This window comes from Rousettus aegyptiacus, unplaced genomic scaffold, assembly GCF_014176215.1.
Source record: "Rousettus aegyptiacus isolate mRouAeg1 unplaced genomic scaffold, mRouAeg1.p scaffold_m13_p_15, whole genome shotgun sequence".
NCBI classification, from domain to species: Eukaryota; Metazoa; Chordata; class Mammalia; order Chiroptera; family Pteropodidae; genus Rousettus; species Rousettus aegyptiacus.
This window is the reverse complement of record NW_023416290.1, coordinates 30,746,266-30,770,617: the sequence shown is the minus strand read 5'-3', so window position 1 is coordinate 30,770,617 and position 24,352 is coordinate 30,746,266. Positions and strand designations below refer to the sequence as shown.

General features: G+C 39.4%; 1 protein-coding gene across 1 annotated transcript in view; it reads right to left on the bottom strand.

The window, feature by feature from the left end:
• SDC2 (syndecan 2) overlaps positions 1 to 24,352 on the bottom strand; it is a 101,962-nt gene that overhangs the window by 14,199 nt on the left and 63,411 nt on the right. Inside the window, exon 2 of the mRNA XM_016125457.2 lies at positions 1,364 to 1,475. Within this exon, the coding sequence (XP_015980943.1) occupies positions 1,364 to 1,475 (112 nt within the window). The remainder of the gene's footprint in view (positions 1 to 1,363; positions 1,476 to 24,352) is intronic.

Here is a 24,352-nt window from a genome sequence, read left to right as displayed (position 1 = left end):
CTCTCATATAGCCAGATCTCTACCAAAGATACAGTGGATTTTTATTTGTTCTGGGTCACTCTGAAGCCCAGCACAACCTGTCAGACATCTATGTTGAACATAACTTTTACCATTTATTGAATCTACAATGAAAATTCAAAGCAAGAAACGGCCTGGATAAGGCTTCCTTAGCATGCTGCTAATCAAATTCCTGACTTAATCATTAATTAAATATATGCACAAACTCTTCCTCTTTCTCAGCTTCTTAGGGGCCATTCCTGGCACAGGTGAAACATTTACCAGGTAGAGTAGAATACAAAAACAGCAAAATCGTTTATTCCCCCTGTATCCGCTTCTTCCACAATGTGATCTTATAGCTTCTTTCATTAAGAAGTGGGCTAGCCTTATGACCTGCTTTGACCAATAACATGTGGTAGTGATGCTATGCTAGTTCTAAGCCGAGGCTTTAGGAAGCTCTGTACACTTCTGCTCTCTCGGGTTCTCTGCCTTCTCCCTGAGAACAATGGCTGGCCTACTGGAGGATGAGAGACCGTGTGGACCAGACCCAAGTCTGCCCAGCTGTCCCAGAGCTATGACAGAGCCCAACCAAGATCAATAAAGCTGCGTATCCAACCTGCGGCTGACCACCAGTGTGTGTGGGAGCCCAGTGTGCCTGGCCTAAACTGCCAACCCACAGAATAATGAGCTAAATAAATGATTGTTGTTTTTAGCTACTACGTTTTGGGGTGGTTTATTATACATCATTATTGAGGCAACAGATAACTGATATACCAAGAGAAATGAGAATATTCCTGTAAGATCATTTACTCGACTGTTACAGTCTCCCTCCTATTTTTAAGCAATACACTAGGAGTAAGAAAGTATAACTCTTCTTGGTCTCATCGATAATCTTTAATATAGGGTGGGCAGTTTTATAAAACTAGTGTTTGAGGGATTATTTAAGGGTGATTTCCATGACATCACTGAGAAAGGCTTAATAATAAAGTTAAAAGCTAATGTTGACAGAACACTGACTACATGCCGAGCAGCAAACTCCAAGAGCTATGGATGTGTCGACCCCTTTAATCCTCACAACATGTCTATATGGTAGAACCTTCCATTCTATAACTGAGGAAATGGAGGTTCGGCCAAATTAAATACACTCCATGATCTCATGGCTTAGGTGACGGAGAGCAGAATTTACACCCAGGCACTTTGACTCCAAAGGGCACACTGTTAACCACTGTGCACCTGCTTGTGTCCCTGAAGTAGTTCTAGGAGGGGCAAGTGGGGGTGGGGAGGGGTAAGGGAGAAAGGGAGAGAAGGAGTGAGGGAGAGAGGGAGCAAGCATGTAGAATGGAGATGACTGTGAAAGCAGCCTTACCCGAGCCTGATGCAGAAGCATAGTCATCGTCATCAATAGGATATACTCCTGAAGCATCTTCAATGGAGCTGTTGTCCAGGTACATGTCTTTATCAGATGTCAGCTCTGCCCTCTGGGAAAGGAAAGAGAAGAGATTCAGGATGGAGAGATTAAGAAACATTGTCTCATTGTTCAGGTTTACACTACGGTGACCACCCCTCCCTCTCCTCCATTCCTCTGAACTCCCATCTCCGGCCCTTCCCGTCCTCAGATGTGCAGGAAGGGCTGACCGCAGATGAATGCCCAAAAGAAGACTACGTAGCCTGATCCAGTAGATTTAGGGTGGCTCAGAGACCTAGCACCTATCATACACTTACTCTGTCACTTTATACTAAACCTGTCTGAATTGCAGTGGTCCCAGTGGTAGTTTTAAGCCATCTCAGGCATTCTTTTTATCACAAAGTCACTGTGAAGCTCCCTGCCAGGGAAAGCTACAAAACACTGAAATCATTTAAGACTTTATTGGGGCTGTATATAAAGATATGATGGCGCTAAGGCTAAATCATCACCATGAAGACCCACCAGATGTTTGCAGGCCTGGTCATGCTCAGACCTTTGGTCATGCTCATCACTGCAGCCAAGAGCTTCCAGCCAATGGGCAGCCCAGAGCTTCTGCCACAGCCTGGATCCACGCAGAGGCTATGCATGGAGCCCTGAAAGGGGCAGTGCCTGCTGGGCTCAACTGACAAAAGCGAAAGCCCACTGTGAGCCCGCTTCTAGGGCTCATTGGCTTAGCAGGATCTTAATGACAAATGCAGATAAACCCCCACGAGCACCTTTGATATTACTGGTGAGAGCAAATCACACACTCCTGTACATAGAGAGGGATCATTCACTAAGCATACCAGTTCCACAGCTTCTTAGCTCTTCGGTAAGAGTTTTAGTATTAAAATTCAACCTAATCCTGCCAGAAGAGTAACACACATGAATTGAAGGTAAAGTAGACTAGAATTTTTTTCAAATGGTTTCAGTAAATTGATATTTTACCACCAATATCTTATGAAAGCCCAGAAACAAATAAAGCAGACTCTGAGATTCTAAATAATATTTGTGTTTGGAAATAAGCAACACTCATTATTGTCCTATTTTTAAAATTCAAATTGAATGTGTGTTCCTAGTAAGAATTATTAAAAAAAATGTTTCCCTCCCTACATTGGCTTTCATTAGATTTCCTCTTAAAAATAAAACTTTCTGTTCCAGCAGTTGCTGTGACTGAAGCCAGCCTATGAGGACAGACAGGGCCAGCCTTCATAACAGTGCCACTTTATTCTCTAAGGTTTCAGTTCTGGCTAGAGAGGCCGACGTATTTTAAACCTCTCCACCAGGCTTCAGTGTCAACTCACAGGAAAGCATGGGAACCCATTTTGTCTGGGCTACCATGCTGGCACATCCTGAGAACTGAAGCCTGAGAGGCTGATTTTCCAGAGGGCTGGCCTACAGGCATTGAATGATCACCTGGAGCCAAGAGCATGCTGGAATTTTTCTGCTAGAATGGTTAGAGTTAACTCTGTCATCTGAGGCCATCCTGCTTTATATCAGTTTCCAAGGCTATCGCCATTTCAAGCTGCAGTTTCCAAAGCTTGTGAACTGTATCAAGAGCCCTGCATTCCATAGCTCTACAATCAATTTAACCGATCCCTATTAGACTCAATTCTCCTTTAAAGGCAAGGACTGTGCCTTAATTCATCATTTATCCAACCTAACTCACCATACTCACAGTATCTGGCTGAAGTACGTGCTCAGTTAATGCTGCTTGGACTGTATGCAGTCTCGCCTAAAGTCAATTCTCAGTCCTGCTTGTATGAACCTTTGCCCTATGAACTTCATCTGGATGACCTTCTTTTTCTCTAAAATCCTGTCTACTTCAAAACAGGCTCTGATTTCTCCAGTCCATATATGTTCCCTAGTGACAAACTACTATTTTGGATTTTGTAGCATATGAACGATGTAAGACATAAACTGTCACAGTAGTTTTTAACTGTTTCCTGTGTATTTCTCTTGCCCCTTGGCTGAAAACAACTCACTGAAGGCAAGTCTTTAATGACCGGTGTGTACTCCCTACCCCTCTAGGTGCACAGATGATAAATAAATATTTGTAGACTGAGATTACCTAAAACAAACTGGCCTTTGACGCAGCTTTCAGAGTTAATCCATGTCACATGACTTCCAGGATTCCTACAGTTAAAATCTCCCAATTCTATGCCTGGGAGATCATCAGCCCATACATTTTGCATTGCATCCACTTAAATAACCTAGAATCTTAAAAGCAGATAACGGAAACTCCATTTACATATTAGAAACCCACTTCCCTTTTCTTAACATTTCTTGAATGACTTTCATTTTCTTCTTGGCTCTGTCAAAGAAGTTTGATGTGACATGGGTAACACTGAGATATTTAATCCCTGTGTATAAATTAAATTTCTTTTCATTAGGTTACCCACTTGTCTGGACTGACACATCTGTCAAACTAACCGGCAGATGGGCCAGAAACATCTCCCACTCCACATCACAGTTCAGTCACAGTGGGTAGCCTGACAAGCACCCAACTTCCCCAGGACACAGCCAGCTCCTTATCAGGTGCTGTCAGGCCTGAATACAAGTCTTGGGGTGGAGGTCAGGGCATGTCTAGAGAAGCTGGCTTGCCTTTGGCCACTCCAGGTCTGCAGGGCTCCAGGGTGGTCCGGGGACTGGCAGGATATTTAACGTGCTTAAAGGCAGCTAAAAGTATTTGTTCCTCCATCACCCGGGGTGGTGCAAAAAATTTCACATTAAACTGTCATCTCCCGCTCTGTCAGGGGCACCAAACCTTTCCAGAGAATCCAATTTAATAATAAGTAGGACCTTTTTACTCTGAAGCAGACATTGCTCAAAGAATACCTCCACTGTTTTTGCTTTAAACAAAAATTATCTTTCCAAATGTGACAAATTCCTTTTTGAAGGCTCCACACTGTGCTGAAAGGATTTTTGCAGTTAACATGCCTGGAGAGGGAAATGAATCATGCAGCAACATTCCCTTGGGACAAATGTGCATCTCTCAAAAGCCATGAAAAGGGTTGACTTGAGACAACTGCTTTTACACCTAGCCAAATGTGGTCTGCCTCACGAAGTAGGACACAATCTGAACACTCTCTTGTTCAATGAGATAGAGCGCTGGGCGACAGTAACCAGGAGGAAATGGTCAGAGGCACAGCCCAGAGTGCAGAACTGCAGCCTGACTGTAGGATTTCGTAACAAGGTTGTTTAACTTAAGACTGACCATTCTGTGAGGCAGTGTCAATACTGTTGACTAACAGGGCTCAGAGTACAAGCTGGAAGAAAATGAAGACCTTGCCCCTCCTGGCTGATGCAAATGCACAAAAAGGAGAGCAAAGGGAAGTTGCAGAAAACAAGTAGGGACAATGAGGAGGAAAATCGACTATAGACCAAGATAAAGGTTCCTGTTTTATGCTGCATCTGGCTGAGGAAACTAAAGCACTAAATTGCCTCCACAGACAAGGCAGTTCTTCCTAGAAGAGGATGCACATCTGACTCAGTTTTGCATCTCCACAATGTCCAGAAGGAAGGCAAGATACTTATTTGCCTCCTAACTCTATACTTCCTCCTCTTGCCCCCAGACTAAAGCATTGGGCCTTGACTGTTACTATGGCATCCTTGCTTAGCCACTGCTCAAGTCTTTGCCTCTGCAGAGGAACCATTCCCAGGAACACATCACTTCCCTGCTAAAAACCTTTTATTGGCTCTGCATCTCTTATAGGATGAAATAAAAACGCCTTGAAAGTTCATTTATCATATTGCTCTCACTTGCAATTCCAGAGTCAGTTGCTGCTACTTCTACCTAAACCCCAAGCAAGCTTCATGACCAAAAACCCCAGAGACCTGGTGACACCAATTTTCTTTATATAAAACCGCTCTAAGAGGAAATATACCCCTTTCAAGATGTAAAGTTGAGGAAAGCAATGGTGATCTAGATCTTAATACTTAAGGATGATTAAAAAACTAGTATTTTTATAAAATGATTCAGCCCAAATTCAGACAGTATTTGTAATAAATAGGAAGAGAAAATGTTAATTGGCTGCATAGATGACCATCAGGTGCACCAATCTTGGTTTCAGTAAGAAAGATCACAAACCTGTTCATTTTCTTAGCAAAGAAAAGTTGTGGAATAGCAAATAAACACATCTAATCATTGGATTTATCTCATATAGGTAAAGCCCAAACTGAACAACTATCATGTTTCAACCTGCCATTGTGGAAATATGTTATTTAGAAATCCCAGGGCCTTATCTACTAGATGAATGACCTCTAAATGCCTTAAAATAGTGCCACCAAAAAGATAATTAAGCTCAAAGCGGTAGACGCTAAATTCACTTAATGGTTTAAACTTAGGTTATAAACAAAGAGAGTAGAAAAACCTAACTTTTCATTAACACCACCCACCCAGACCAAACCTTCAGAAAATTAGCCTTTGGATAGAAAAGTAAAATATTCATGTGGTCTGATATTACATTCTGTGTCACATCACAGAAACACCTAGATGATGCCTCTTAGTTTTATGATAAAGGCACATCCAGTTCTGATTTGGCATCGAATATATAATAACTTTTACAGTGATTACAAACTGCCAAACTGGCTGTAACTTTAGCAACTTGATAAACTATTTAATTTTAGCTAATGTACATATTAAATGAAATAAAAATTTCTCCTACACAGTCACTCAGAGATGATATACTTGCCCTTAAAATGAACTTGCCAATTTTGTCCTAGGTACAACCCAAAGAAACACAGAACCTTAGAGCTTGACCAGGCATTAAAAGCACCAAGATTCCCTGTTTATTTTTAGAAGTGAAGAGATAGAACAGTGGCAAATCAGCTCAAAATCATACAGTCTAGTTGTTGGCCAAAAAGAAGCTTAAAACTTTTGACACCTAATTCTGGGCTCTTTCTATTGCACTGTAATGCCCCACAGTATAAAGATATCAGAGCTGTTCAGTCTGGGGCTGATAAGGATTAGCTGTAGCTAATGCCTAAATATTTCTTATGTGCCAGGCATGTCATGCCAAGTGTTCTATAAGCACCAACATGTTTAATCATCTAACAATCTCCACCGCAGACCAAGGAGCTGAAGCGTCCCCAGAGACAAACGGCTCAGAAGTGGGGCAGGGCTTCCCACTCAGGTCTGGACTATAACCCGTGCACTCCAAGTGTTGGCTGTGCTACTTCTCCCTCCTCCCTCCTCCCTCCTCCTTTTGCTTGTGATGCGCGCATAATCATAATAAAGGCCTTGAGAAGAACTGCAAAGGTCATGCTGAACTCTGCTTGATCCAGCACATCCAAACTCTGGCCATGGAAATTCTCCCCTTAAAATATCTATTTAATGCTTTTTAGAACTAGCATTCTTGGCATCATAGATGGGAAAAATCTGTGTTAAGGGTTCTAGCTTAACAGTTTCTTCTCTGCCTAACGTCCTGTAAGTTTCACACATGGAGAAGGCCTGGAGTCATGTACAGCAAATGCCATTCATTTATTTTTAGTAATACCTTCATCTCTATCAGCTGTCCCATCTGAATCAAAGATGTAACTAAAGGAAAATGCCCTGCTTATTACTGGAGAAACATACTGTTGTCCTTGAATATGTGAGATGACTAAGTTGTATAAGTTTATAAGCAAATATTACTGTATTTACAAATACTTATTTTTAAGGTTTGTTTACAGACAGCACCTGGTACCTAATCATGCCCCAGGCTTACTCCACCATCCTGTATATAATTCATACAAAAGCCAAGGTCAAAGATGAGGTCACCCATGGAAGAATAATTTTAAATCCCTCCTTAAGAAAGGTCTTTAGCTCAGAATTGCTTCAAACATCTACACTAGTCTTTAATTAATTATATAGAAAACTACGGTCTTTTACTTTAAGAAATACTTCTGCATACCTTCCACTGAGTGATGAATGAACATAAATTATTTATTGGTGCATATTAGGAAAATAAACCCAATTCTTAAAAAAAAAAAATCAGGTCATAGGAAGGTAGAGTCACATTTGGGTGTTGAAGTGTGAGGCCAAAGGATGACTGAGCTCCTCAGAAAAATATAAAGTTAAAATAAAAATCAAAAGAAATTTTTAAAAGTCAAATCATAGGCAAGTGTAGAGAAATTTGACTGGTTCCATGAGCCTTTTGAAACAAACCAAGGCACAGCAGGTGACCGAATTCCTGCGCTGTGTTCCTGCAGTCCTTCAGGCCTGAACCCGGCACTTGCAACTCAGCACTCAGACTGGACTCTCCTGGTGGATGCCTCGCATGAAGGTGGGATCTTTCTCACCTCGTAGAATGTATATTTCTGGAAGAGGTTCCAGAACCAGGACCAAGTCTGATGTTTCTGCATCCCTACCAGGACGATCTCTGTGCTCTAGGAGTCAATGTATAGTAATGGCTCAACAGAGAGTAGAGAGGTTGCGTTTTTCTGAAAGGCTGAACCCAAGTGTTAAACAAGTGGTGAAAGGAAATAAGAATACTTTTTAAAGAAGTTACCTGGTTATCTCACATCTTGGAAAACTAAGTCAATGTTCTCTTACTCGGTCTCTTGAAAAAGAACAACCTACAATTCAGCCTTAAAACTGTGAGGGCGACTGTCAGAAAGATAAGGATGACCTTTTAAGAAACAGCCAACCTATTAAGAACGCCTCCATCGGGCCAGGCACAGCACCAGTCTTTGGAGAACATTTAAATGGCTGAAAGGTGTTTTAAAAAGCAACACTGAGTTAGTGTACTTAACTGTAGAAATTTTCCTCTTCATATAAAAAAACAAAAAATAAAAAACAAAAAAAAAAAGGAATGTGGTTCAATGCAGTTAGATTTCCTAGCCAACAAAGCTCAATAAAATCTTTCTTTAATAAAGTGCTCAGCACAATGATCAGCATGTTGACAAAAACAACAACAACAAATCTTGCCAAAGGATGACTTGGCTCACCTAAATTTGTATTTGTGATTAACTAGGATCGATATTTTCAGAAGTTCACTGTATGTATGTTGGTGTAGCTGGTGCTTCAGAAGTATTTTTCTTCCTACAATGTTTGTCTATTGAGTCTATAGAATGGTACCTGGGCGCAATAAGTAGTTTGTTGGGTAGACTTAAAAGAGCTTCTCTAAAACGATGATCCAGAGGACCCTGTATGTTTATTTAACTGAATGATGCATCCTTCCTTTGCCCCTAAGCATCACAACACACACAAACAGGCAAAATGCTAGTGTCCCGCCCCCCCAAGTTCCATTTCTCTTTAATCTGGAACTTGGTAACAATTAACAGTGATAATCACAGATACGCACTGAAAATATGCTTATCTACCAACAATCCTATCACTGGCGTATCATGTACAAAATCCTGTGATTCAAATCCCTGTTTTTATAAGTCACTGTTTCATGAAGAACACTCAATAAAATGAGAAAAAAAATCTAAACTCTGTGCCTGAATTCCTGACATATCTTATACTTTGTAACCTAGAGAAATGAGAGACAACTAATTTAAAGAAAAATATCTCACTTGGAGGGAATTTTCACATGACTTGTAACTTTTGAATTCTGAAACATTTGAATTACAAAATTCAATCAATTTAGGTTTTTCAAAAAAATATTCCTCATGAAATTGGTTTATTGCTCATTTTAAAATCTTCCTCCTCAGTAATAAGGCAGTCAATAAGGGGGAGAAACAAACAAAACAAAACAAAAGCAGAACACACCAACAATTTTTACTTCTGCTTGTAACAAAAGGTTTAGTAGATTCCTGACCCAGACAGAGAGAAAAGTGAAGCAACCTTTATCTTGAATAAAATTTGTTGGCAACAAAAATAGGATTAATTCTCCAAAGTGATGTATATGAAAGCAACGCCTGGGACTCTGAGTGGGATTATGTTGAATATGCATGACACACGAAAAGAAAATGTTCATTACTTACAGATGTGCTCCAAGTTGTGCTTTCTTCCTTTTTTGGAATACCAAACAGAGGGAAGAAGTGTGTAGCCATGTTATTATAAGCAACGCTGCCTCTCCCCCTCTTGAACTAGAATATTCCAGTATTTATTTTGCTATCCATATAACCACAACTTAGACTAGATAAAAATAGAAGCCATGTGAGCCTAACCTGAAAAGTCCCAAGTGTTGGAGAGGGTCAATATTAATATATTCTAACTGAAATAATGAGATTCTGTTTCCTGGTGGAGTTTGGCAGGAGAAGGGGAAAAAAAGAGATTTGGAATTTATTTCTTATTCAGAAGTGTTTTGTAAAAACTACCATAATGGAACAGACTCCAAGTCAAGCACAGGAAACCAACAGGCTCTGGTTTAGACTTAATAATTCACTTTAAGGGTTTTTCAACTGCTACAATTTTAGGCCTCAAGGCACAGCCACCTATATTCTCTACCCTATATGGGGGATGACAAGAGCCACAGGAAGCCTATGGGACAGGAAAATAAATGGGAAAGACCTTAGGTTCAAAGAGCAGACCTCATCCTCCCAGGCTCAGGCTGATGCAAAAGAAGAACCTGCACTCCAAGGCAGCTGATGGTTACAATGTCCAGCTGAGCCTGTGCTGCAGCGGTTACGCCAGCACGGAGTCTGGATGTTAACAGGAATGTGGGACACTTTACGAATGGCCTATAAAGAGAACCTTTGACTATTTAATAGATTCCAACTAACAGAAATTGGCACCAGCCCTCTGGGAAGCATGCTGGTAATGTATTTTAAGTTCTAAAATCTTTTATGCCATCTGACCAGATATTTCTACTCTAAAGGATTATCCTAAGGAAATATTCTAAAAATGAGTTGAGGTGTTTACTATTGCAGCAAAGGTGAATACTGGACTAATTGAGGGAATCACTTCATAAATTATATAAATGTGAAACAACTATGCTATACATCTGAAACTAATATAAAATAATACTGAATGTCAACTCTAATTGAAAAATTAAAATTAAAAGGAAAAAATATCACTGAGTATGTCAATTATACCTCAATTAAAAAAAAAGATCACTGAAACAACCTAAATGCCAACTATATAGAGGGGTAGCTATGTAAATTATGTATGACACATGAATTTCCTCAACATAGCCATTAAAAATCATATACTACTTAGCAACAAGGAAAAATGTTTAGTCTACACGTTAAATTTAAAAAGCATATGTTGTTTTAATGTCTTCTAATATTTAACTCCATTACAATTTCATATACATTGACCAAGTATTGAAATGAAAATGGAAAATGGAGTGAAGGTGAGATCAGTTTGTGAATGATTTCTTTCCTAATCGATATTAGTTACATTTTTAAAAAACATACATGGTACTAAATGCACAAAAAGCACATGACAAATGAGTCATGGTCACAAATGATGATGAACCAGCTTTCAAACAGTACAAATGAACTTCCCAAAACAAACTTATTTATTTATTATTTAAATCAATACATTCAAATACAGACAGGTGTATTATATAAATAATCTAAAGAAAATATCACAAAAATATATGGATGTATAAGTGACAAGCATGGAAAAAAAAATAAACTTCACACTTCATTAAAGTGCCACAGAACGACACAACAGTGCTTGGGCCACTCCTGATCCATTTTATCTGAAGTCACAATGATAAAGGTCTAGTAAAATGAATATTCAATTACAAGATTCTTGGTCTGAGTCTAATTACCCATCTCATTAGCTACTCTTTTCTCCTAGGTTATTTAAAACAAAGAAGACAACTTGTCATGTCAAGGTGAGGCTGCCTGGTTTCCCAGTGAGCAGGTTCCCTTTCAGCTTAGTCCCTGCTTACAGAGGCCAATACCTGAACTTGGAGAGCAAGCCCAGACACACCTATATGGCTGACAAGGCCACCAGCCCCACAGATGTCCCACACTACGCCTGGTTTTCAGAGTCCTTCTATTAGCTTGCCTGTCTGTAAGAAGCCTCTCATTCTGCTTTTCCTTTTGCTGATTCCAGAAAACCTTTCGGTTGACATAGTGACCACCTAACCTAGGATGGCTTTTTCAAAGATGATGTTTGCAGCTGCTTCCTTATACTAGAAGACTGAAAATGTGTCAGCACTTATCTGAATAAAAGAAACAAAGTTAGGCAGAAGGGAATAAATATAAAGGTGATGAGACCACTGACTTCAAAACCGGAGTCAAGCTGTTCTGAACTTTTAATACCTAGGGCCACGTCTCAGGACTCTGTGTGCCCAAAGGATTATTCACATTCCTGATATCCACTGGAAAAATACCTGATTCTGCCCAAAACTCACAGCCCAGGCCTTGTATTTCTTTTTGATATATTATAAGGGAACTGTTCTTGACCAAACTTTTTAACCAAGTAAAATAAACAGTGAGGGCCAAACAGCTTTTAAAGAAATGGTTTCCTTAATAGAGGAAACAGGAAATGATTTAAAGGTATTAGAGTCCACGATGAAATCCATCAGAAACCCTACATGATATTTCCCAAAAAATAGAGCCTCCTCCAGGTTGCAGCTTGAGGCAGGAATTCGAGCCCCAGGCAAAAGGACATGCTTCACCTGGAGTGTGTATATCGTCACAGGAGCTGTGTCATCTCTGAGCAAACACATTTTAGAAAGCGTTCCTGTTGGTGTGCTCAAGTGCTGTCTATGAGTAATTTATCTGAAGGTAACATTTATGGTCCTGCCAAATGAAATAGAAAGGAAACTTGTGGACAGTAGTATTTTTTTCCACCAAAGATAAATACTTTCTTGGCTGTGTAAACTGACAGGTGGCCAAAGCCTTCATAAATCCAAAAGGTAACTTAATCCATCCCAGAGCTGCCTTCTGTTTTTCTGATCTACCTCCATCAGAATCTACAGATGAAGACATTGAGACATTCTGCCAATGGCACTGTGCGCTCTTCTTCTTATGAAGATGAGGGGAAGAGGCAACTTTGCCAGATGGTAAAATTACATGCTTAATTTAAAAAAGAGTATTTAAAAAGCACTTTTGAGACTACATTTTAAAAGAGCATATTATTTTTTGCCCCCAAATGAGGGTGATTCATGGTAATTCACTAGTGATAATTAAATCTCAGTTGGAACACAAATTCAAAAGCGCTATTTCATAAGACATAGCATTTAGTTTTTTCCAAAAATATGAGATAAAGAAAAGCAAATAGTTATGAATCAAAACATATCTGATCATCTCAAGAAATTTTTTTTTCCACCACATGAATCCAGTAATAAAAGCAGCTTACCAGCTGATTCCACCAGTTCTGAAGCCATATGAAAGGCCTCTGCAGTGAGTTAGCACCCAAGGGTACTAAATAGAAGTTGATGCTGATAACACTATTTTTCTAAAAATCTGTACATTCCCCAGGATCTTCAATTCTTCACAAATTAGTGGGCCATCCTATTCCTGCAAATGCCTTCTGTAAAGCAACCAATGGCAAAGTCTATATAAAAAATGCCCCCTTTAAGGATGAAAGCCACCTGGGCTACCTGTTACATCTTCATTTCCCTGACAGCACAGACTCTTACTGAGAATTAAAAACCATGGGAGCCCAGTCCACATTACTGGGCTCTTGGGTCCTGTCTTTTGCTTTTCAAGATGGGGCCTGTTTCTAATAGAGTTAACTGCTCCAGGCACCCCGCCTCCAGACAGTGCCTCTGCCCACAGAGTCGAGTTTATTATTTAATTGGTACAAGATCAGCGTACAGACTGAGAATAACTCGGCCATGATACTCATATGTAAGATGCCCCGTGAAGACACATCCTCTCCTCACTGGCCTCAGGGCATGGAAGGCTGGGGACCCGGCATCACCTTCTATCACTTTCAGCTGACCGAACACACCTGCCTTTAGCCAAGGCTCTGGAATGGGGACATACTTCCGACTCTTCCTGCCACTTAACCTTACTCGCTGCTCACAGAAAAATGACTGGCTTTCTGCCCCTCTTGCTTTGGAGGCTCAAGAATGTGTCTGACTGACTGCAGCTGCTGGGGTAACCTCTTTGGCATGTAAGCCAGCAGCTCTTCACCTAATAGCCTTTCCTCTGCCTCGCTGCCCTGGCCCACCGGTGACAGCCACAATCCCTTCAAGTGGTCACATTGCAGTGAAGCCCCCATGGAAACCCATTTGGAACTGTTCAAGCTCATACCAAAGAATAATGTTTTTAATACAGATTGTTCTTTTTAAATCCTTTACAAAAGCAGCTGTAATCAATCGTGCTTGGGGCGGGTGGGAGCAATTTTAAAAGCTGCCACTCGGAAAGCACTAATATTGATTCTTTTCCCTTTCACAGCTTTTAAGAAAACAATCTCATGCTAAGAAACCATAATCAATTTCTCTAGACGTTGCTAACATAAAACGGTATCTAAATTAAAATATATTACTTAAATTAAATTCAAACCATTGCAGATACAAGAAATCCATCTGTTATCCTGCCTTTCATTCGAGGGACATGTTCACTTTTTTAAAAAAGTCAATCGAACAAATGCAATAATTATTAAATACTGATTAAACCTCAGCAACTCTTGTAAGAGTTGTTTAGTAGGTGACACTAGCTGAAGGATTAAAGGGAAATCTGTCTTCATTTGAGTTCTGGCACTTCCATTCTTCACTTGCAAGATAACAGTCAATTCTAAACTCAGTGCCTATTCTTAGAGAAAACTATCAGTTCTAAAAGCCTGTGTTTATAGACAATCATGATTCCAAGTGGTCACATCCTGAATGAACTTCCAAATAACCAGCATATTTTAAGTTTTTTCACAGGAATTACAATAGATATATTATTCCGTCAAATTTGCCTTTCCATTAGGCCTCTTAGAAACTCAAGTCTTTTCAAAAAGCGAAATGTCAACATTTAAAACTACAATGTGCAGATAGTGCAATTTGGCATTTTCATTTAAAAATTATATTTAAAAACCCCACCAGCATCAAGAGCCAATTTCCAGATTAGACATTAAGGAAAAGCACAATTTAACATAACATCTGTTATCTGTACTTCTGTTTAGAAGAAAAAAAGCCCAGACTTTATAAAAATGCCATATGTAAAATGACTATAGAGCTGAAATCTAAGTAGACTGATAGCTAATACTGTGCCAGCAAGACACCACGAGAAAGGGAACGAGATCTGATCAAATACAACAGTTGGCAAAAAAAGAAAAAAAAAGAAAAAAAAAAACAAGAAAATTTAACTGCCATTTGCTTTGCCCCCAAATAAGAGTAATTTCAATTTCAAGACACTGAGCTGCGATTTCTGTGGCACGTATCTGATGTTCATTCAAAGTTTCACATTCCTGGCATCCTGCAACCACACGAGAGTTTACTGAAGGATTGGATGCACAATTTGCAAATTTATTAGCTGAAAAGTTTAACTCCCTCTCCACACTTACCCCAACCCCTCCAATTAGAGAAGGCCCCTGCTTTTTCACCAAACTAAAGAAGCTAGAGCTGAGAGTTGTGTAAAACTCCTTAACAATGACTGATCAAGAGCCTGCAGCTTTGTCAAGCCCTCCCTCCTGGGGCTGTCATACAAGGAGGATTTCCCAGCTTCAATGGCCCTGGCAGCCTTTTTATCCCCAGTAAGTAATTTTAAGCAACTTTTCTCCAGCAAACAAATCTCTGCCCTTCTTCTCTTTCATCGTAAAATTGCTGCAGCATAAACCAGTTAAGCATTGAAACCAGAATCAGCCTGGTCAAATAATTTCAATCCCATCTTTCTATGTGAATGGTCTAGATCAAGGCTGTGCAATATAATTTACTATAACGACATAAATGTTCCACATGTGCCTTGTCCAAAATGGTAGCCGCTAGTCACATATGGATGGCTGTCGAGCAGTTGAAAGGTGGCTAGGGCAACACTGAATTTCTTATTTTATTTACTTTTAATCAATTTAAATTCAAATAGCTACCCGTGGCTGGTGCCTATTGCATTAGTGCAGTTCTAGAGGGAACTTTTAAACCACTATTAGAAGCCTAGATCCAAGCAGTCTGCTGCTGCTGGGCTACACGCTCTCTCCTTAAACAATAACCTCACATTGGCAGAAATTAGTACCTAACAACATGATTGCCTTGGTACTATATACCTGTCAGAAAAATGAAGAATTCAACCGAACTAGGTCATTAAATAACTATTTATCAAATACCTACTATGTGAGGAAATGTTCTATCATTTGTTTAACAGTAAGACAGCAAGACTTGTGAACAGAGAAACAAAATGTGGTACAGCCAACAATGGAATGTTATTCAGGAATAAAATGAAATGAGCTATCGTGCCACCAAAAGACATGGAGGAATCCTAACTGTGTATTAGTAAGTAAAAAAAAAGTCAGTCTGAAAAGGCTACATAATGCATAATTTGAACTATATGACATTCTGGAAAAGGTGAAACTGTGGAGACAATGAAAAGATCGGTGGTTGCCAGGAGCTTAGAGGAAAGGAGGGAGGGATGACTAGATAAGAACGGGATTTTAGGGCAATGAAACTGCAATGATAGATTAGGCATTTGTCAAACCCCATAGAACTGTACAACAGGTCTATGTAAACCTTAATGCAAACTATGAACTATAGCTACTAATAATGTACCGATATTGGTTCATTCATTGCAGTATATACAGATGTACACAATAATAATAAATGTATGCAATAAGGGAAATATGGGGAAGTTGGAGAAGTATATGGAACTCCATGTACTATCTGTTCAGTTATTCTATAAATCTTAAAGTATACCAAATAATAAAACAATAATGTCTATTAATTATCATGAAGTACAAATGTCTAGAGAACTCCTGAGGCCTGCCCAAATATTCTGCCCTGAGCTATACTCCCTGCTAGAATGACAACAGCCTTTTGGCAAACCAGCACACAAGAATGGTTCCTAGTTGCTAACAATATGTGTACCTGGCTGCCTCAGCCCAATGGCATCAGACCCAATTAGTGTCACCAAATAAATAAGACATTTGCAGATTTCTAGAAGTTATAAGTGGCCCATTCACAGTGGTGATGGTGTTATGAATTCATTCATTCATTCTTGACTATACTGTCAGGAAAATGCCAACAGCAGGTAGGCAAATGAAGTCTTCTCCTGGGAAAATGGCTCATTTGCCTACACGCATTAAATATACAGTTGTGCCATTGTTCCTCCATTTAGCTGTCACAATCATTCGGGTATTCTCTGATGCACTAATAAATTACAGGGGATAAAAATTCTAGTGTGTTGTGGTTTAAAAGATAAAACTAATAAAGACATTCTTGGAACAACTGGGAAATCTGAATATGTACTGGATATTAGAAAATATTATAGAATCATCATTAACTTCCTTATGTAAAATATATTCTTACCTGTAGGGGGATGAGTTCCAAAGTATTCAGGGGAGAAGTATCCTGATGATCAAAATTTACTATCAATAGTACAACCCCCAAAAATCTATGTATAAAAGTGAGTCGAGTGAATATGGTAGACTACTACCAATTATTGAATTTAGGAGGAAGAGACTGTCCTACCTGACACACAGAGACAGGAGCAGACCATTTTTATGTGTGTGGCTTTAATGGAATTCATGTATGTATTCAAAAGACTAAAGGAATAGAATTGGAGGAAAAAATTACAGGCTGTGAGTGGCTCAGATATTACCAGCGGGAAACCAAAATGAGCCATGGGAAGGTTATTAAACAGCTATGTCAAGAGAAGGACATTCAGAACTTTCTTCCTATCTCCATCCTTGCCAACCCCTTAATTTAATTAACAAGAAATTGGTGGTAGGACCAAATCCTGAATTATTAATATATTATATATTAAACACTAAAAGGGTAAATTGAAATTTCAAGCTGCACATTTATGATTTGTGTACTTTTCTGATTGTGCACTTTAGTAAAAGGTTGACTAAAACAAACATACATAAAGAGAGCAACTTAATCTTAGAGGACGAACTCTTGTCCCTAGTCAAAGCATTCTCTTTAACACAGTTTGCATTTACAGGACACTCAGCAGGGGGATCATGTGGTTCTTTTTCAGGCACACCTGTATATCTGAGCACCAAAGTCAAAGAGATGTCGACACTCAAACATCACTAGCAGGCTCTGCCTCTTATGGGAGCAAGGCAAATACCCACACATTTTGTGAAGTGAGAAAGGCTGACAATTCTAGTTGTTTAGAATATACATGTAATGGAATAATTTTTTCATGCTTCTTGTGTTTTCCAAAGAAGTAAAGCATAACATAAAGACGGGAGGTGTTAAATGTTTTTCTCACAGAACAGCAGCCCAAGACTAGACGAGTGCCTCAAAACCTTCCATAGAAAGCTGTCAGATGACTATGGACAGATGTGATTCTGATCACGACAATGCAAGATCCTACAGTCTGTGTGCACAGAAGGCCTGGCTTTGTTGCTTTTCAGCTAATGGAGATTTTATAACCTGGTGGCCAAAGATAACCACTCTTAGCTGATTGTTGCCTGGGGGTAGAGGGGAAGCTGTTGCTTTTGCAGGGACTATTTAGGGGCCATTAGGGCTTAAATTCTGAATAGTCAAATGGCAGTTCTAGATAAATTCCTGATGGGAAAGCTGCTGTATACACTTGAAAACAGGTAAACTTCAGGTCAGCTTTCTTGAAGCAGATGAACTAGCATTAACAGTGATCTCATTTCTCTTCACCTCAAGTTCCTGGGGGAAGGTCTCCTGGTAGCTCAGCTACCAACCAAGGACTTACTCTGAAGATCCAAACTACTTCCAGCCTTGCCAAACCCCCCTGGGGAGCAAGAAACTTGAGAAGTCCCCTAGTCTAAAGCTGCTGGCCACTATATAATCACTCAAGCCAAGAGTTGATTTATTCATTCTCTAAGAACCTACTACGTACAGAGTGCTAAGACCACAAAGCTGAAGATAAGCTGTCACTAGCTAGGCAGAGAGGAAGAGGTGTGGAGGGCAGGGAGAGAACAGGGGAAACTGAGGCACAGAAAATGCCATCATTTAGGGAACCAAGACAGGATGGGGAACGCAGAGGAGCCCAAATTCTGCACAGTGGAGGAGCGGGTGTGTGTGTCCAGGACAGGAATAATAGTGTGAGATGAGGTGTGAAAGGTCTGATCCTGGAGGACCTTTGGGGAAAAACTAGGGAATTTATATTTATTCTGTAAACAAGTGAGGACTTCAAGGAGAAGTTCAAATTTGTGTTCTGGGGAAGGTCAGGCTGGGTGTAGTATAGATAAATGATGAACTAGAGGGCCTGGACTGGATCAGGGTGATGGGTCAAATTATGGCAGCAATTATGTAAGAAGTCTAAGGTAGAGGGGTTGGAAAGGAGGATGGAGTCAATGGTACTGAGGTGGGTAAAATCTCCAGGACTTGCCAACTAACTGACTGAATGAGGGGTGAGGCAGAGGATATCATGATCATTTCTAAATGACAATAGTAGCTGCTGTTCTTATAGAGCATTCATTCCCCAGATACTCCCTACACCCACTCAGGCAGGTTTTATTCCCATTTACAACTGGAACCTGGGCCTTAAGGGTCACATGGTGTGCCCCCATCACCTGACTATTTAGTCTAACACCCAGGTTTCTGATTTGGTGCCCCCTGGAATGAAGGGTAGCATCCTTTGCTGACTCAGGAATATCAGAAGAAGCAGAGGTAGGCTCAAACAGCAAGATGTGATTGAGTTTGAAGAATGAGCAAGCAGGACGTGCTAGCAGGAGGTACTAAAGTAAGGCCGGAAATGACACTGGAGAGATGATCGAAATTCCTCCACTCGTGGGGATGTCAGGACACCTGGTAGCTGGGAAGTGTGGTGAAGAGAACCCAACCCAGAGTCAATGTTCCCCTACTGAAACTCTTAGACTGAGCTGGCTTTTCTGTAAGATGAGAAAACAGGCGTGCTGACCTCCCAGTTTCACATGAAGATTCAAGAGATGCAGTGTGTGAAAAAGCTAGTGAAACTGTAAAATAAAAACCCAACACAAATGATGGTAATATTTGTATAGATGCAGTTATTCTTTTAGGCAGATCAGGTATCATGTGAAAAAGTAACTGACTCTTCCTCAAACTCAAGCCACCTCCAGGGAGGCCACACAGCTTTGTTAGTCTCTGTCATAACCAAGCCAGGTGATTACAATCATCTGGCAAACTCTGGCATGAACAAAACAAATAAACTAAATAAGCTCATCAGGACTGAAAAATAAATGGAGAAAGGATCTGTAACTAAGCCTAAACCTAACTCCACCTCCATATCAGCCTATAAAAATAAGGAGTTCCTCATTAGGTTAGAAAGTGTTGAATTAATGCACTTAATGACTTATATTAGTTGACTATTTCACAGTAAATACAACGGCGACCCCACAGAAATGGACCACAGTATGTGCAGAGCTGAGAAATCTTCTAGGAATTATAGAATATATTTCCTGTCTGTGGCTCAGATAGCAACAGTTAGATAACAAGAGACAGAATATGTCTCTATTATTTCTAGAAAATTAGCTTAACACAGCACCTAGGCTACCAGGAAATTATGTCTAGTCATCCCACTGTGGCCTGTTAGGAACCAGGCTGCACCGCAGGAGGTGAGCAGCGGGTGAACAATGCTTCATCTGTATTTGCAGCCACTCCCAGCGCTAGCATCACCGCCTCAGCTCCACCTCAGATCATCAGGCATGAGATTCTCATAGCGGCAGCACCTGGTGCCACAAAGGTTGGGGACCGCTGCTCTCAGGTATCCATCCACCAATGAACAAATTAGAAAACCAAGTGCATTCTTAGCTAGCAGACCAATCACATCACTGGTGAAATGATCAAAACCAAAACTACAAACACAATATTAGGTTCAATCACATGAAACTGCCATTTTGCATGTGAGACGTATCAGCAATTTCATATGGTTTGGTCTATGCAGAATTTGCATTTTTTATTGCTTTGTTTCTGTTCTCAAGTCAAGCAGTGTAGTATCCAGTCACCATGGCACATAAGGCTGCGGGATCTGCACTGTCTTCATCCTCATCTCATCCCACCTACCCAAACGAACTTGCTCCCACTCCAGGCCTTTGCACCAGCTCTTCATCTGCCTGAAACTCATCCTTTTAACTTCTGTGTGGTCAATTCCTTCTCATTTCAGAGTACTCATTTTTCTAGTTGAAGACCTCAAAAAGGCCTTTCTTACCCATCTCTATCCCAGGCACAATCCATCAGGGATATAATGTGAACAATGTGAACTATGTTTTTAAATTAACTACATTAATTTTAAATTTTCTAGTACTCGAAAAAAATTTAAGTCAAATTCATATTTTTGGCTTTTTAATAACTGTGGTGAAACATAAATTTTACCATTTTAACCATTTTTAGGTGTCATAGTTCAGGAGTATTAAGTGCATTTATATTGTGTAACCATCACCACCATCTACCTCGAGACATTTTTCATCATCCCAAACTGAAACTCTGTACCCATTAGCTCCCCTGTCCCTAGATCCCAGCCCCTGGTAACCACCACCCTGCTTTCTGCCTCTATGAATATGACTACTTTTCATATAAGTTGAATCATACAATATTTGTCCTTTTATGCCTAGCTTATTTCACTTAGTATTACTTTAATATAATTTAATTAATCAAATATATAGAAAAAATTCAAGACATAACCAATGTAAAAATTATTCATGATATTTAAAATTTTCTTTTCATATTATGTCTTTGAATTCCAATATGTACTTGACGCTTATAACACTTCTCAATTTGGACTGGCTGCATTTCAAGTGGTCGATGGACATGTGTGCCTAGTGGCCAGCACAGGTCAATTATACCACCTGGTTTTATTTTTTCATTTACTTTTCTCTAGCTGAAATTGTTTTTTTCTTTATATGTCTATATGCTTTTCTGTCTCCCCTCAGCAGAACATAATTTCTGTAATGGCAGGGCCTGTGCCTATTTTTTTCTGTTCTAAGTCAGCATATATTAAATATAATATAATCGTATAGCTATTTCTAGACAAATACTTTTTGAGCAGATGCTTTTACAAATGGAAGAATCTGTCTCCAAAATATTACCATACTATGTGGAGTGGAAACATCACTAGAGATTACTAGTGATTGTTCCTTTTGCAGGAAGACTCAGTGGCAGTGTAGGATACTGTTTAAGAGCCTAGACCCAGACTGGTCTGGCTCCGCCGCTTACAAGCTGTGGGACCTCTCTGAATCTCAGGTTCCTCATTTATAAAATGGGGATGGTAGTAACAGGGCCTACCTCATAGGTTGCCATGAACATTAAATTATCTATGATTTGTAATGCATTTTTTAAAAAAATTTTCTCACACTGAGCCCAGGTTGTTTTGCGTTTCCAGAGTCATGGCCAGAGCAGAAATGAAGGGACAGAGATCATGTCAGCTTCACTGGGGCATAGGTCACATGTGATCAGATTTTTTTTTAATTGCACATAGTATGCAACCAATAAATATAACCTATTATTATTACAGGGCCCTCCACAACTGCATTCGAACCTTCACGGCTTGATTTCACTTGACAAATATTTAAGCATCTACTTAAGTACACAGTGCTGTGTCTATGTGGCTCTTCCTGTCATGAGAGTTGACAGTGAGGTAGAAGAAAGGTAAGAGCAAGACACAGGGGTCAGATGGTCTGCTAAGGGTGGCGCACTGTACCCGCGGACTCCACAACAAGAGAACTTAATCCAGTTCTGAGGTGGGGGTCAGGTAAAGGGATTCGTGAAGGAAAGGATATCTAGGTTGAGACTATCAGGAAGAAGGGGGAGTGAGCATGAAAGCATATTCTACCATTTTTATGCAAGCACCAGCCTCATGACACTTGTCACTTTTCCTGATCACAGAATGACTTTTCATTACTCTTTATGCCTCTTACATTACACTTTGACTCTTATCCCAAACAGATGAAGAGCTCTTCTAGTCATGTTTCTCTACAAAGCACAGAAAATGTTCAATAAATTTTTAATGAATGAATTCATTTTTCTCCTAGTTTTCCTTATGATTAAAAACCCACATTTCCAAAATGATGGCCTGAGTGACAGTCCTAGACCAGGATGTCCTAACCAGCTCCTGGCTTCAGCCAACCCACACACAATTTATAAAATCTGACCAGTTCACAGTCCACAAACTTGCAGATACAAGATGGCGCTAACTCAATCTCTGTGGTATTCATTTCCACCAATGAATCAAAAGCTCCAACCAAGTTCTACCCACAGGTTTTCTATTTGGCAAGTCACTGGAGCTCTCTGACCCACAGATTTGTTCCTCCAGCCGCCTTGCCTAGCTACCTGATACAGACAGCATCAGGGCTCCATTTTCAAAAACTAATAAACCCATTTGAGCAAATGGACAGTTGTTTAGCATCTCTGACAGGTTTTGGTTATGTTTTAAAGATAGATTATGAAAATTTCATTCAAGCTGCTGCCCTTTTTGTTTAAAACAACTCTTAGAATTGGCTAGAAATTTTATTTGTTATAGTTAACATTTCATTTTCCACCCCCATAAGATGTGCTCTTTCACTGCAAGATCTGCCAGGAGTAATTAAAAACTTGAGGAAGGAAGTCTACGGCCATGTCACCCTGAACGTGCCCGATCTCGTCTGATTCCGGAAGCTAAGCAGGGTCGGGCCTAGTTAGTATTTGGATGGGAAATCACCTAGGAAGACCAGCTTCTGAAGGCGTAAAAAAAAAGTAATAAAATAAAAATTAGATTAAAAAAAAAAAAAACTTAAGGAAGAGAGGAAAAACTCACAGACTTAGCTGCAGACACAGGGTTTTACCTGGCTCCTAACTCATGTAACTTTGTAAGACAAAGCAAAGAAAACTAAGACAATTCTCCTTTAAGTTTATTGATTCCGAAACATAAAATAAGCTTTACTGGCATACTAGAAAATGAGTCAGGAATTATACCTCTATAAAGAAGCAGTAAGAAAAGTCTCCCATGTGCAGGAGACCTGGGTTCAAATGATAGCAACAATGTATAGGAGTTTCTTCTTCTAAAAAGTGACGATCCGACTACTTCCCACTTCCCACAGCGGTCACAATGACCACCTGCACCTGTGTCTCACAGTGGCTGGTAGGTGCTCAACAGATGTTACCTCCACTCCACTTCTCAGAATACAGGTGGGTCATGAGGCTTTTATGGTGAAAATAAATTTAGGAAAAAAATATCTATGACAACTAAATTATTTTTGCCAACTGTGAGATTAAAAAATGCCAAACTTAGGACTTTTATAATAAGACAGCATTTTCTCTTCTAAATATAATTGAAAAATTAGAATTCTTCCCTATCTTTTTGCTACTAGATTTCTTGAAGCTAGACTTTGATGACACCTTAAAGAAGTTGTTATAGCCATTAGATCTTACTAATAAATTTTCACTTGGGTAAACTTTAGAAAATAAACATATACTTGGACAACAATACGAAAACATATACAGACACACACATATACCCTCTCTAAATATAAATGTTTACAATGGGACTAAAGCATGAAAATAATGCCCATGCTAGATCAGAATGCTTAAAAAAATAATAAAAAAATAATAAAAATAAAAAAGATGACCAATCTCAGCAAAACAACAATAAGCTGCAAAAATCTTTTTTGGCATGGTATATATGTGTATTTGTATTTCACATAAAACTAATAAGTACAGTAATTATTATAACAGCTTATTTAGGCATGGAAAATATGAATCTGTTATGGTTCATATTTCTTTTTTTCCTCAGACATGCGTGAGTAGAATGCTTGAAATCCCTTCTACAATATTCCTTATCATTCTAATGAATTAGCTGTAGCCTTTGCTTCTAGAACTTAATTCCATTAATGGTTTTATCACTCCATAGCATTAGGAAGAATTAAATGCTCTTAAATAATCAAGAAATATTCAAAGGCTATGAGAAAATTTAAGTATTTAAGTTCATTAATTTACCATAGTCAACTCCAACATTCTTACATAAAATGTGATTTTAAATTAAAATTCCTTATTTCCTTAAAAGAATCAT